At 38.7% G+C, this 15,080-nt stretch overlaps 3 protein-coding genes across 4 annotated transcripts; all 3 read right to left on the bottom strand.

Moving 5' to 3' along the window:
- Positions 1–5,399: 5,399 nt before the first annotated feature.
- Positions 5,400–6,989, bottom strand: LOC133872067 (F-box protein SKIP23-like). The gene is made up of 2 exons (XM_062309576.1): positions 5,743–6,989; positions 5,400–5,573 (listed from the first exon to the last, which is right to left on the bottom strand). The coding sequence occupies exon 1, from the start codon at positions 6,938–6,940 to the stop codon at positions 5,759–5,761; it is 1,182 nt and encodes a 393-aa protein (XP_062165560.1). The 5' UTR covers positions 6,941–6,989; the 3' UTR covers positions 5,400–5,573; positions 5,743–5,758.
- Positions 6,990–7,928: 939 nt separating this feature from the next.
- Positions 7,929–14,708, bottom strand: LOC133870716 (pentatricopeptide repeat-containing protein At2g33680). Its single transcript, XM_062307914.1, has 2 exons — positions 12,539–14,708; positions 7,929–8,423 (listed from the first exon to the last, which is right to left on the bottom strand). Exons 1-2 carry the CDS (start codon positions 14,622–14,624, stop codon positions 8,386–8,388), a joined length of 2,124 nt encoding a protein of 707 aa, XP_062163898.1. The 5' UTR covers positions 14,625–14,708; the 3' UTR covers positions 7,929–8,385.
- LOC133870717 (uncharacterized) lies at positions 8,823–10,845 on the bottom strand. 2 transcript variants are annotated; one of them, XM_062307916.1, is made up of 2 exons: positions 9,425–10,844; positions 8,823–9,332 (listed from the first exon to the last, which is right to left on the bottom strand). In XM_062307916.1, the coding sequence occupies exons 1-2, from the start codon at positions 10,657–10,659 to the stop codon at positions 9,023–9,025; spliced, it is 1,545 nt and encodes a 514-aa protein (XP_062163900.1). In that variant the 5' UTR covers positions 10,660–10,844; the 3' UTR covers positions 8,823–9,022. The 2 variants fall into 2 exon arrangements, with proteins under 2 accessions (XP_062163900.1, XP_062163901.1); XM_062307917.1 differs by having other exon boundaries at positions 9,174–9,306; positions 9,425–10,845.
- Positions 14,709–15,080: the final 372 nt, after the last annotated feature.

Here is a 15,080-nt window from a genome sequence, read left to right on the forward strand (position 1 = left end):
AACTTAACCACAAATTTGACATAAACCTAACATACTTATCAAAACGAGGTTGTAAACCCCAAAAGTCTTTGTCGACAACCAGATTCAACCTTCTAATCATGGAGTCGGTGTAAACCAAAGCGCATGCGAATCTCGCATACGAAATGGTGAAGAGATAATCCTTCCGTCTCTCCTTAGCGTGTAGATCCCCCTATCCCAATCAAAAGCACCATCATCGTTCCTACGGAGCTTATCATAGCAGGAAGGTCTATTAGAACCAAAGTCCCCATCATAGTTAACACGGTTATCATCCGTGAAATAGATACGATTTTTCAAACATTCATTCCTTAACGATTTTCTTGATAAAAAAGTCACGCATTTCCCCCAAACTACGACAGTAGATCTTGCCGGACGCATCTCGAATAGCATACTCCTTACCAACTTTGGAGTAGTTGAGGCTCACGACGATGGGGAAGGAGGAGAGCGGAGGGAGATGAAACTTTGTCAGAGTAAGAGGCTTGAGGAGTAGGATTGTGATTATCAGAAACTCAACTACAATCTCACCGCTCTTTCTACGACTTCTCTACCGACAAGACCTACCATCTCGAGCTCCCAGACGCTTCTCGTTCTGACCTTCGCGTGGAACCCTCGACGCAAAGGTCCGAGCAATAAGCGTCTAGGAGCTCGAGATGGTAGGTCTTGTCTGTAGAGAGGTCGCAGAAGAGCGGTGGGATTGTAGTTGGGTTTTTGAAAATCGCAATCCTACTCCTCAACCCTCGTACCCTGACCAAGTTCCATCTCCCTCCGCTCTCCTCCTTTTCCAACGTCGTGAGCCTCAACTACTCCAAAGTTGGTAAGGAGTATGCTATTCGAGATGCGTCCGGCAAGATCTACTGTCGTAGTTCGGGGGAAATGCGTGACTTTTTTATCAAGAAAGACGTTTTATCGTCGGATTTAGTACTGAACAAAGAAAAGTTCATCGCGGTGGCGATTATCAATAAGATGGGCAAGTTGGCGTACCCTAATTACAGCAATCAAGTTAGCATGAGCCATGGGAATTGAGGAGGGAAGTGTAGTGGGAACCTTGGGAGTGAAGAGCACCATTGGGGACAAACGGCTCGAAATCAGATGTAGTCACTCTAAAGGGTGATTCCTTTGGAGATTGATTGCAGGAGTTCTCGCGGGAGTTGCGTCCAATCAACGGCCATTTTCCGCAGATAGATTTCCTGTTTTTTCCAGTATGATGTAATGAATCTAAGGGCGATTTCAAAAAGGGAAGAAAGAATGTGAGGCAGATTTAGGTGATAGCTGGTTGAATCTGATGTTTCAAAGGGCACATTTTTGCAGGGACAGATAGAAGAAAAAGAAGGAAGTTGGAAAGAGATGATCAGAGGCGTCGGAATTAGGGTTTTGAGGTAGAATGGAAGGGGCGATGGGATATGACTGGAAACAGGCGCTGCTACATTGCGTGAGGCAGTGTTTTTTCAGGTGCAGCAGAAAGCGGGGCCAGGGAAAGAAAGTGACAGAGGCAGAAAGGACAAAAGAAGAAGAGGGATTTGGTTCTGCAAAAGCGATTGCCTCTGTGCATGGTCATAAAAAGAAGAGGAAGAAATTTCTTTCAACGGAAGAGACAAATTAGAGGTCTTTTGAAAGAGCTGCAGCAACTGTGGCCGAATATATCGAAAGCTTACTTTTATTGATTTTTTTTTAAAAAAAATTTATGGAGCCAGAACATATTGAATGCATAATTTATTTATATATGAGTGGATTCAAAATCTTAACCAACCCGTACTCAATTTATTTTACATTTGAGGAGTGATTAGTTGTTGTATTTTCTGATTAAAATAATTTTATTATTATATCTTTTATATTCGATTTGTAAGTAAGTCAATGTCATGAAAGAGTAGTTCAATTGACTAGGGACCATGACTCATAAAATGAAGCTTACTAGTTTGAATCTTTTCTTCTATTCTTATGTGAACTTGTAAAAATAAAAAATTAAAAAATTAAAAATTACCACGTCAATAAAATAATTGTGATTATGGGATTTTACTACAAGTTTTTGGAAGAAAAAAAAAAAATCATAAATCTTATGTGCTGTTTTTTCTTCACGATACACAGAAATTTCAAACAATATGGCATATACAGTTTTTAATACTTAATATATATGGTAGCAAAATAGTGAATTTCTTCTACTAGCGACCAACTTCTATAATTATTTTATTTACTTGAATGACTACTTTTATTATCTAATATATATTAGGATGAAAATTGTAGGTAGAGTATGATATATATTTTGTCTTTAATGGTAATTAACTTCCTATTTAGAGGAATAGTCATTCATAAAAAATAAAAAATAAAAAAGGAATAACTATTGTTCTAAAAGAATGAAATGACATTGATGAGTCAAAATGATTACAAATTCAAGTGCAGTCTATTGTAAGTTGTTTTCGGTACGACCAAAGTCAATTTTAAGAAAATGATAGACAATAAAAATTTGCATATATTATCGTGTAGATAAATTAAGAGATTCGATTTTTTGTTTTTCTATTAAAAAGTTGAGCAATAGAGAGATTAAAATAACTTAACTAACTTCATTGCCCTATTGGGTGCCCTATGGTCTGGACCATGGAAACTAAGGGAAACGTGGAGGGGTCAACCAAAAGGGACAAAACAAGAAGAGGAATTTGGTTCTACAAAATCCATGAATTGCCTCCTGTGCATGGCCCAAAAAGACACCCAAATGTTTCTAGATTGTTAATTAAACATGAATACATAGAAAAATGAAAAGAAAAGTAATGTTTTTGGATAGGGACTTGCTATTCTGTATTCTCCCATCTATCTTGTTTTAAAATCAACTCTCACCAATGATGTTTAATTTGGGTTAAAATGTAAATTTAACGTAAAAAATTCTCATCAGATGGAAATTATATTTAGTACCTAATCAATGTGTTAAGACCATATATGCACAAGGATGGTTTTGTAGGTGCCCAAGATTGTTAGGTCTTGTACTAATGAGATAGTCACCAGAAGAGTAGAGTCCATTGACAAAGGAGAACACACCCAGAGCTACCTATTTCCTAACCAAAAGTTATAGGTTTAACTCTTACCTATCGTATTTTGTCTTCTCGGATCGTCTCGGCTATTGAATAGATAGGTTCTTCATATTGTCGATTATATTTGAATAGTCAAAACAAAGCTCTTCTTGCAAAACTAGGATGGAAAGTGTTAAAAGGGTGAAGATTTGCTTTGGATCAAACCCCTTAAAGAAGAAATACTTGAAGAACACTCTTCTGTTGAATGCAACCCCTTCCCCTTCCCCTCAAGTTCATGGCTTTGGAAGGGAATTGTTAAAAATAATCACCTAGTAAGGAATGGAGCATGGTATGCTATTGGAAATGGTGAGACGTTGAGCATATGGTCTGATCCACCGTCCACGGACTCCTTCCATCCCTTGATTCAAACCAATAGCCAATCCAGCCCTAACTAATGCCCCTCAGCTCAAAGTTTCTGATCTTATTGTCCCAAACTGCCGCAGGTGGGACACAAACAAGTTAGGCCTACTCCTTTGATTCAAACACAGCAAATCATATCCATCTTCACCAGAAATATGGCAGTGGACTCCACCCTCGGGCCAGTTCTCAGTCAATGGCCTCTTAGAACTACTGCTCTAGAGGCTTTTCCGATCTGCAGCTGGATTAAGAGCATCCTTAATCCCCCAAAATTCTGCACAATTTCAAGGAAGGAAGCTCGTAGCTTTCAATTGTTTGCCATCATTGTTATGGATATAATCTGGTTCTCAAGAAACCAAGTGGAGCATAATTCTCATAAGCTGCAAATCGCCTCTCTTCCTAAGGAAATCAAGTTAAGTAAAGTCTCATATGCAAGCTTAGCGAAATACTGATCATTTGGAAAATCTGTGGGTTTCCCCCGTGCCAGTAGGCTTTCTAGAAGCCAACTTTGACATTGCAGTCAGAAATTCCAGCTCAGTGGCTGTGAGCTACGGTGAGGGTCAGACAGCCCTTTTGGCAACCAAACTAGCCCTATACCTGGGACTCCAAAATCACCACCATGGCCATCAAGAATCCAAGCTTCATCTCGGATTGGATCATAGAGCCTATATCAGAGACATTTCTTATATTCTAGGCTCTTTCCCCAGCTGGGAGGCCATCAGAATTCCAAGGCAAGCAAATCTGAGAGCCCACATTGCTGCAAAATGGGCAGCATCCCATAACTCTTTTGGTTACGTCCCTTGTAATTCACCTCTATTCTCTGTTTTTCGCTTCTTGCTTGTAATTCCTCCCCGCTTCCATGTATTGCTCAGGGAAAAAAGAACAATATATATATATATATCTTATGCCGTCTCATTGGCATAGCTCACTCCTTCAACCATGTAATCCATCTAGGCTCTATAAAGAAAGAAAACTAAATTGTAGCTCTATCTAGGGCTATCCAATTTTGTTAAATCATCAGCTAGTGTCTTCAAATCATATCCAATTAAGATGTCAACACAGTAAAAAAGATTGAATTGATGCAAATATGCAATTCATATCAAGCCATATACATCAGCGAACCAATAATAATTCTTCAGTGATTGTTATTAATTATTAGCGGATAGGTTAAACTTTTTCCTGAAGCATAGATGAGATCAGAGACAAAAAAGACACTAGCATTAGCAGAAGATCATCACCAGTAATCACCACAAGAGCAGAATCCATTGTCAAACGGGTAAAATTCCTTCCCACCTCCTATTATGGTAATACGCTTCTCCACTAGTGATACGAACTCTGCATTGGTGTTACAGTCACCACATATTCAAGGTTCTTTGTTATAAATTTGACACGCCTGAATTGGTCACCAAAAGACCGGACGAAATGCCTAGCTTCTCACTGTGCTTATTGACTTTATTTAACCTCTTATGCATCACCATGTAGAACAAATTCAGTTTCAGACAAAAATTCAAGTTTTTTTCGTCCTTTCAACGACCAGACAATAAAGGATCAGCTTTCACTCTGTCTCCACAGTTCACAGAAGCTCAAATCCGAAAATAAATATAGCTACCCTACCTCAATTCAATCAATACTGCTACACCCTTTTCTTCACCTGTATTGTAAATTGATCACAATGACTAAAAACAAAGACTCTTTGGCCATAAGCATTAACCCTTTTATGGGCTGTGTTTTCTCGAGTGAAGTAGAAGACCTTTAAGAGGGAGAACATAACAGAGTTTTAGAGAAAGAAAATTGTCTGTTGATCATGTTGACTGGTGTTCTGGTCTTGAGTTAAAATTTAAAGGGTTTCAATTAGGGATTACGGAGTACACACCTGCTATTCTTAATTGATCAAATTTTGGCCACAATGTTCCCAGTAATCGATTGTTCCTAATTTCATGCTGCAAACTCTAGAACTTACTCAAGACAAATAATAACAATCCCACGACAAAATCTAATGCTGGTGTATATCTCTTACAGTTGAACAGATTCAAAGATTGGCCCCAAAAATCAGGACTTGTTTTCACATATCTTTGAAACATGTCCACAAGTTTTCATAGTCTCTACTCTCTACGAAGACCCAATTGTCACATGTACTCCCATCTGAACAAGAAATTGGACATCATGTAGAAACCCAATACACAGAGTCAGTAATTAGTACAGGCATGCTAAAATAAACAAATAGTCAGACTTTATATATACAAAGTAATTTCAGGGCATAGCAGATACATTAAAGGAACAACATGTACACCAAAGGGCTCCTCGCACTTACATTCAAGGTCGAAATATTAGCACGGATTTGGCGTAACCCAAATTGGAGGCCAATGGGTCTGAGAATGCGGATTTCGCGGGTAACAAGGTAAAGGTTCAATGCTCCCATCCCACAACTTGAAGATGCCCAAATCATAGTCTCCAAAAGAACCATCATAGAATTCACAATCATCCGTGAAATAGATACAATTCCCTAAACATCCCCTAAAATTAGAAGCCAAAAACGACATCGATGTGCTTTCCCCTATAAACAACATCCGATCACCCAAGCTTGTAACCCTCTCCCACAGTGGCTCGCTCCAATTCATTTTGAAAACCTCAAAACGCATCGTTTTGTAGAATACGATAGGCGCATAAGGATCAATATCATCATATTGCAGATCCACATACCGTGTCACCAACAACAACTCGTCGTCCCCTGAGTTCACCAAATACTGCATGTCGCCGTCCAATTGTAACGGCGGTCTAATAACCGAAACCCTCGGCGACGCACCGTTTACATCGCACACCGCAATTGCGCCGTTCTTATCCACCGCGTAGAATAGGTCGTTATAATATATAACGTCCTCGCAGAAAAAATTCGCACCGTGTATGAAACTCCATGATCGATCGCCGTTCTTACAGTATGCTAAAAGATGGTAGTAGTTGAGAATCGCCAGCGCGATGAAGTTGTTGTTGAGTGGCGCAGAGGAGAGAACTACTTTCTTAATAAAGGTGTCGCGCATTTCCCGCAAACTACGCCGGTAGATCTCACCGGAAACGGCCCGTAGAGCGTATTCCATACCTACTTCGGAGTAGTTGAAGCTCACGATATTGGGGAAGGCCGAGAGCGGAGGGAGGTGGAACCTCGCTCGGGTGAGAGGGTTGAGGAGAAGGACCGCTGGAGACTCGTCGAGGATCACGAGCCAGCCGTGGGACGAGCCGCAGCTGCGCTTGCGGTGCGAGGTGGCCTCCAAGAGCTGGAGATGGTGGAGTTTGCGGGCCGAGAGGTCGAAGAACGCACGATGGGATCGGTTGGATTGCACCAGGGGAAGCATTAGCCATGGGAGCTGAGGAGGGAGGTGGCGCGGGGTGTTTGGGACGGAGGATCGCCAGCTGTGACAGACGGCGCGGAATTGGAGGTAGTCGGCGTAGATCGTGAGTTTGTCGGCGATTGATTCCACGAGTTCTCGCGGGAGTTGCGTCCAGTCAACGGCCATCTTCCGCGAATTTCCTGTTTTCCACGAATTAAGATTTGAGATAATAATAAAAGACACCTAAGCGGCGAGATTTTAAGAATAGGACGAATAAAATCTCCAATAATTGCATTGTATTGTTTTTAATTTAAATAAGCATTTATCGTTAAAATATGAATTTTTAAATTTAATACGTGTATGATATCACGTCAAAAATATCATCCGATGGAAATTATAACATTATTTTTTTTTATTGATATAAAATTATAACAATTGTAATTGTCAATGTACTCTCAAGTAGTATTACCAGCAAAGAGCATTAGCAATTTAGCATGCATCTCTAATTTTAAACAGAGAATTAAGTTTTTTTTTTTGTTTTCTTATTTAAATAAATTTCACAATAGTTTTTTTTTTTTTTATCATTTCTTTATACTATTTAAATATTATTTTAAATAAATACTAAAAAAGAGAAAAAAAGAAAGAAAAAGCCATTTAAATATTTTGTGATTTCTTGTATTCTTATTTTCTCATATTTTGAAAATTAACCATTGAATATTATTCTTTAAATATTCTTCCAAATAAATGTTAAGAATAATAGAAAGAAAAAGTTATTTAAATATTCTTCAAAATAAATAATAAAAGGAATTAATTTTTATGAAAATAATAATAAAAAAGAAGAAGCAAAAGCTCTGTCCTAGATTTAGGATAACACATTGGGTTTTCTTTGGTTTAGAAAACGTATGAGTTTTTTGAAAGGATTTTTAAAAAATTTCCTACCTTTAAAGACTTGGGAATAAAATTTAAATGAGATACTTCATTCTTTACGTACGTGGTATTGTCAATCTATTTTAGATCAATCTTAATTAAAAAGGAAAAAAAAAAAAAAAAATCAACGAAAACACAGCAATATGATTCAATGAAAACGGAAGGACATGCATCTAAAAATGTCTCTAAATAGATTAATTAAATATGTATACATTGAGAAATAAAAAGACACAATATTACTAGAAAATTAGTAAAGGCATTCGCTTATTAGACATATTTTATATATGCATAGTAATGTTTACACATAACAGATATATGAAAAAGAAATAATATTACACAACATAAGACTCATCAAGCACACGTCTTGTAGAAACAACAAACTCAAAATGTGACATCAAAGCATCAGCCACTAAGTTCCACTTTAGCTTGGACTTGGTGCAAGTGTGTAACCCAATGCGAATGCGCGGATCTAGCGAACCACAGGGTAAAGAGATCATCTTTTCATCTCATAACCTGTAGATGCCTCTATCCAAATCCAATGCACCATCATAGTTGTAAACACAATGATCATCAGCGAAATAGATACAATTCTCTAAACAATTATTCCTAGACAAATGGTCACAATTCTGTAAACATCCTAGAACATCAGAAGCAGACAAGGACACCGATGAATTTTCCCCAATAAACAACAATTGTTCACAACTCTACCCCATTGCGGCCTGCTCCAGTTCATTCTGAAAACCTGAAATAGCAATGGTTTGAAGTATAAGATGGGATCTGTGCACAAAAACGGTGGAGATTGCTTGTAGTAAAAAAATAACTAGAGTTCTCCCCCACTCTTACAATCTCCGTCACTTATTTTTGTCCAAAAAATTTCCAGTGATTGACCGCTAGCGGAAAACAAACAAACAATTAAATAACTCAAACAAGAGATCCAAACCTCTAAAACAATTCCGCTTAATGAAAATGTCACATATGCTGAAAGTAACAAGAGAAGGGAAGGGGGGTATCAAACTGCAGTAACAAGTCAAATAAACCAACCAATTCCCAAGTACCAGACATCCATATGCCATAAGAGAGGCACCAACATTTCTAGTATGCCATACAAACTTGCCTGTAATCATAAGATTTATGTAGTGGATTGACCAAAAAGTTTTAACATTACGATAACTGATTACTTTATAGAGGTTCATAAGAATCTAATTATGAAATGAAAGCAGAATACATTTTTTTTTTTTTTTGCTATGACATCCAACAGAAGTGAAATTTTCTATTGGTGATGATCAATCAGTACATAAAAGATGTAGCAGCATTCTAAATCCTATATCCTGCAAGAAAGATTTACTCAGCCATGTTCTCCATTTCAACACTTTTCCCATTATTTGGGTCTTCATCATTGACAACGCGTAAATCTGGATAATTACGGTGGTTCAGAGAATGCAACCAGAGGGCCACAGCTCCTTCTTTATGCTCCGTTGTGGCAATGTGAGAGTATATTTGCTTCATTTTGAAGTCCTCTGCCTCTTCTTCATATGCTTTGATTGACACCTCTTCATGGCTGTCTTTCCATTTCTTGTTATATGATGTAAAGAAGCACTCATCCAAATACAAACCAACCTCAGGAGCTGTAGGCACATTAATGTTAACATCCCTGAATTTACATATGTAATGAGAATCACATTGTAATGTCAAACACATATGCGGCGATAAACACAAACAATAAAGGGAACAGGGAACACTTACTTTTGCAAAGCTTTTTCTATCAATGCCTCTGGAGCACAATTCCTCATGATAGCCACAGCAACCCCAATCATTTTCCGAATCTGATGAAGCATGAAGCTCTGCCCCACAACCTCACACTTGACAAACTCGATACCCTCAACCGTAACTGTGGTGTTTGCTTCAAACGAAATAATGAAGCGCTGAGCAGCAGGGTCCTCGGCTTTTGTTCTAGTGGTGAAGTTATGGAAGTTATGAGTCCCCACATAGAGCTTCAAGATCCTATTAAACCTCTCCCTCTCCTTCTCACCATAACAAAACCCACTTCCCTTTGCAACCTCCTCCTCTCCATTTACTTTCTCATCAGTAAGCTCGTTTTGGGCAGCAATTACAGTTTCAACCGCAATTTCAGAAGGTCTGTTGTCATCTACAACCTTAGGTTCCTCCGTAGATTCAGACTTCAACTTATCATTGCCGTCATTTTCCAAATAAACCGTGTTTTCCTCTTTGACGTTAGATTCATGCACGGCATCCCCACTGTTCGACGAAATGCCTGAATCGGAACTCGCGGGTTTAAATTCTAAATTACGCCTACCCATTATACCTACGACCTTACGGCCTCTCTCGGAACATTGCAAGCACTTAACGAGCTCATTCCCAGACCCCAAACTAGCCAAAACGCTCTCTCTATCGCGATGCGAAGAGGGATCAAGCGCAAACACGGGTATTAGATACACGTACCTCCTCCGATCGCAGAACTTCTTTGCGCTAAACGACCCCGTAACGCGCTTGTACCCGAAGATCCGGATCTGAGAGGAGGTATTCGAGTTTAGCCGCTCGACGAGGCCCGGCGGGTCGATGTAGAACCGGCCCGAGACGACCTGGCCCACGGCGCTAACCCCCTTGTCGGTCCGGGCAGAGCGAGCCCAATCGTAGCGCTTGGGGTTGTTGCGGTCCTGCTCGGGCACCGCGCCGGAGAGGTACAGCGCTTCTTCGAGGTCGGATTCGATTGTTTTGGCACCTGGGTTCTTTTGCATGCCTTGGTAGCCGACGCCGCAATACGCGAAGAGGATCGCGACTTTCCGGCGCTTGTATCTTTGCTTTTTGGTGGTTCCGGGTCCGCTAGTGGCGGTGCTGGGGTCTTCGTCGTCCGAGGTGGTGGTGGTGGTTGACATTTTGAGCTTCTTGGGTTCGGGTTCGGGTTCGAGTTCTTGTGGCGGTGGTGGAGATCTTGTGGCTTTGGTATCTGGGCTTTCCATTTTCAGTAGTTTTTGTGGGGTTTGTAGGAGGTGGAAGACATATCCATTACAGTGTTTTGAGCGTTGCCTTTTGGGGTCTATTGCTATTCGCTATACCCTCGTAAAACCCTAGTACGAAAACAGAAACGATGGAATCCTGTAAGCGTAGCGGGGACAATACTTGGAGCTCAATAAAATGAAAAAAGAATTACGTATATTTTGAATACACGTCAATTTAATAAATAAGATCGGAAGAAATTATTTCAAAATTGAGTTGAAGGAAAACTTCTACCAACAATAACATATTGGCAAGTGGACAAGGGTTTATAAACATTTTTCACCTACTTGTTTTCGAGAGGTAGCTCAATCGACTAGAGACATAAAGCGGAGATCACTAGTTCGAATCTCCGTCCCTATTTCGTGAACATGTCAAGAAAAAGAAGAAGAAGGTAATGCTTTACCTTTACGAGGCAGGTTAACGTTGAAGAACTATATACAATGCTGGTGATTCGACGTAGGAAAAAGTTAGGCACCCATAACCCATCCACATTTGCTAATTGTAGCTTTAAAGGAACACATATATATTCAATGTTTATATTAGCTAGGAATTTCTCTTGTATTTTTAGCACTTTTTAATAAATTGTAATTCATATATATTTAGGTTACACCTCTTACACTTTCTAATAAATTGTGTTTACTTAGAGCATTTCCAACAGAATAGACAAATAGCTTATAATAGTCAAATGAACTATTTTTTTCGTCTCCAGCAGAATAGACAAAATATAATTTTTTCTTCTAGTTTGAATAGTACAGCATCTCCAGCAATAATTGTCAAAGTAGCTATTGAAAAACTACAACTCTCTATTTTAGTTTATGTTTTTCTATATTCTCTCTAACTGATTTTCTATTCTACTCTCTACTTGCATTTAAATATTATTTTATGTGAGAAAAAGTGTGAAAGAAATAGAGAGAGAAAGAGAAAGAAGGAAAGGGAGAGGGGAAATAATAAAAAAAACTCATTAGAAGGAGAAAAAAAAAAAAATCTATTTTGCTTATTATGTTGGAGACGAAAAATGGCTCATAATAGTTAAATTTAACTATAATGAACTATTTGTCTATTTTGTTGAAAATGCACTTAGGCAGAAGAACATATTCATTATTCACAACACACGGTTTTTTGTTATTTTTTTCTCTTTTCCTTTCATTTTTTTACACTCTCTCTCTCCCTCTTTCTTTCGCTCTCTCTTCCACACAAAATAATATTTAAAAAAAATAAAGAATAGAATAGAGAATCAGTTTGAAAGAGTATAGAAAAAACAGTAATTAAATTAGAGAGTTGTACTTTTTTAATAGCTATTTTGGCTATTATTGCTGGAGATGCTCTTATATATATATATATAACAAAAAAAAAAATATCTAGGACGCAGTGTGAATCTTCAGCTACATGAGACTGATAACTAGCTAAGATTTACATCTCTCTCTGACAAGAGAATTTGAAAGAAAAGAATAAATGTTAAACCTATAACTTCTTTTACAACTTATTGATGCATGTTAGTATGTGATTGTAAAGGTTTTTTTTTGTTTTTTTTTTCCCGATGTGGCTCCAATCATCTTTATAAGAGTTATAAAAATTATAAAAAAATTATAGGCGTAGTGTTACTATCGAAAGAAAATGAGAAATCGAATTTATTTCGCTACTCGTTGATAAACTAGATGATAATATGGTTAAAATAATTAGATTTTCGGCCACAAAAAAAATGCCATTAGTACTTGATATGTTACTTGAAACAAAAACAAAACAAAACATTATTGGTCAAAGAACGTAATGAATAACCCACGAAGTAAACTCCCTTGTAATCTCAAATAGGTCAAGAAGTAAATTAAGAAGAGGGTTCATAACCTTCATCCTTCATTTGTTTGGTTAACATCCGTAGCTCTGCACGTATTTCTCCAATCTGTGGGTGCATCTGCTCTCCTGCAACAAACACATGAGTAATACTCTGCAGGTCGATCCAGCTACACCCAGGGTCCTTATTCACCCCTCGGAGTTTCATCAACCTTCTAACCCGTTCCACATCTTCCCACTTACCCAAGGAAGTATAGATGCTTGACAACAAAATATACGCAGATGATTCTTGTGAGCCAAGCTCCATTAGCTTTTCTCCAGCATAGGCTCCCAATTCATAATTACGGTAGTTCCTACAAGCAGATAATAAGATGCGCCATAAACACATACCATGATCAACAGTTGCAGATTCAATAAATTCTTTAGCCTCATTGAACTTTCCTGCACGGCTCAAGATATCAACCAAGCAAGCATAGTGCTCTACTCTTGGAACTAAGCCAAATTTATCAAACATCATCTCGAAATAAACCCAACCTTGCTCCACTGATCCCATGTGGCTACAAGCAGAGAGAATATTCACAAATGTCACGTAATCTGGCTTTGTGCCCTCCAGTTGCATCTCCTCAAATAGTTCTAAAGCTTCATGACCACGCCCATTTTGAGAAAGGCCAGATATCATTGCATTCCATGACACCACATCCCTCATAGGCATCCTCCGAAACACAAAGCCCCCATCTTCCAAACTCCCACACTTTGCATACATGGTCGAAAGAGCACTTCCAATTGGAACTTCAAGACTAAATCCATGCTTAACGATACCGGCATGAATTTGCCTTCCTTGCTCCAAAGCAGCAAGACTCGAACATGCTTTGAGGACACTGGCCATGGTAAGCTCATTGGGCATAATACCATCCATCTGCATCCTACAGTACAAATTCAGAGCAGCTTCATTCTCGCCGTTTTGTACATATCCTCCAATCATAGAAGTCCACAGAACAATATCAGGTTCTTGTAAATAATCAAATCCCTTCCGAGCATCAGCTATGCTACCACATTTTGCATACATGTCAACCAAAGCTGTCATAATATATATTTGGGATTCATATCCCATCTTCAAGGAATAGCCATGCATTTGCTTTCCTTCTACAACAGTACCAATGTCACTACAAGCATTGATGACCCCAACAAAAGTAAACTCACTAGGCTTAGTCCCAGAGAGATGCATATGTAAAAACAAATTCAAAGCCTTATGAGAATCCCCACTTTGGGCAAAACCCGTAATCATTGCTGACCACGTGATTGAATTCTTATCACTAGACTCTTCAAACGTCTTAAGCGCGTCATCTAAACTCCCACATTTTGCATACATTGTAACAAGAGCGTTTTCAACAGAAACAAATGATAACAACCCACCTTTAGATGCAAGGCAATGAATTTGCCTACCAATGTTGACAAATTCAGGACTCGCCAATGCACTAAGAACACTAGTCAAAACAAACTCATTCTCATCCTCCTCTTCCTGACGCATCAATTCAAAAAGCTCCAAAGCATCTCCAGCCATTCGTTGCATTGCATACCCAGAAATAATTGTAGCCCAAGAAACTGAATTCCTCTCCGGCATTTTATCAAACACCTTGCGAGCTTCCAAAAGAAGACCCGATTTGCAGTACATATTTAGAAGCGAGCTCCCAACAAAAACATCGCACAAACTCGCAGTCTTGATAGCAAGCGCATGAGCTTGCCGACCACCGAAAATGTCCGACGTACTTGAAGCGGCAGTGAAAACCCCGGCAAAAGTGTGGGCTTTTGGAACAGTATTCTCTGCCCTCATACGTCGGAAGAGTTCCATGACAAAGGAAGACCCTGTAGGGCCCTGTTGAGAGTAGCCATTGATGAGGCAGTTCCATGAGACCACGTCTTTGTCGCTTATTTTCTCAAACACAAACGTGGCTTTAACCAAGTGCCCACACTTGGCGTAGAAGTTGATGAGGCTGTTAGCAAGGTATACGCACGTAGACGAAGCGGTCTTGATGATCTGAGCGTGGAGAGCCTTGCCTTTTCGTAGGTCCTTTTGATGGGTATATTCTGAAAGCGCGGTGAAGAAAGAGCGATACTGAGACGAAAGAGCGATGACACTCATCAACTCGGTTCATGCGTGGCCGTGTAGGAACTACGGCGGCAAAACGCAAAACTTCAACCTTTCAAACTCGGTGATAATCCCGAGTTTAGGTTTAGCCATCAAATGGTCTTTTGTTCTTTTATTTTTATTAATCTTGTGATTAAAATAATATAAAACTCAATTACGTTTTGAGAAAAAAATATATATATTTAAAAAAAAACACACACACACATCATCACTCTAAGGTATGGTCTAACAATAAATGATATCCACTCTTTTAACGTGACACTAAAAAACATTGAATCTAAAATGTTATAGTAATTCATTTAAGATTTAATGATGATAGGTCAAGAATTGCACATTTGAAAATATAGAAGTGACAATTTATGTAGCATTCTCATGATTCCAAGACTCCCAACGATCACTTAAACAATTAAATAAAATGAGTTGGTATTATAATTTTTACAATAATCTTCT

This window comes from Alnus glutinosa, chromosome 6 (genome assembly GCF_958979055.1).
Source record: "Alnus glutinosa chromosome 6, dhAlnGlut1.1, whole genome shotgun sequence".
Lineage (NCBI taxonomy): Eukaryota > Viridiplantae > Streptophyta > Magnoliopsida > Fagales > Betulaceae > Alnus > Alnus glutinosa.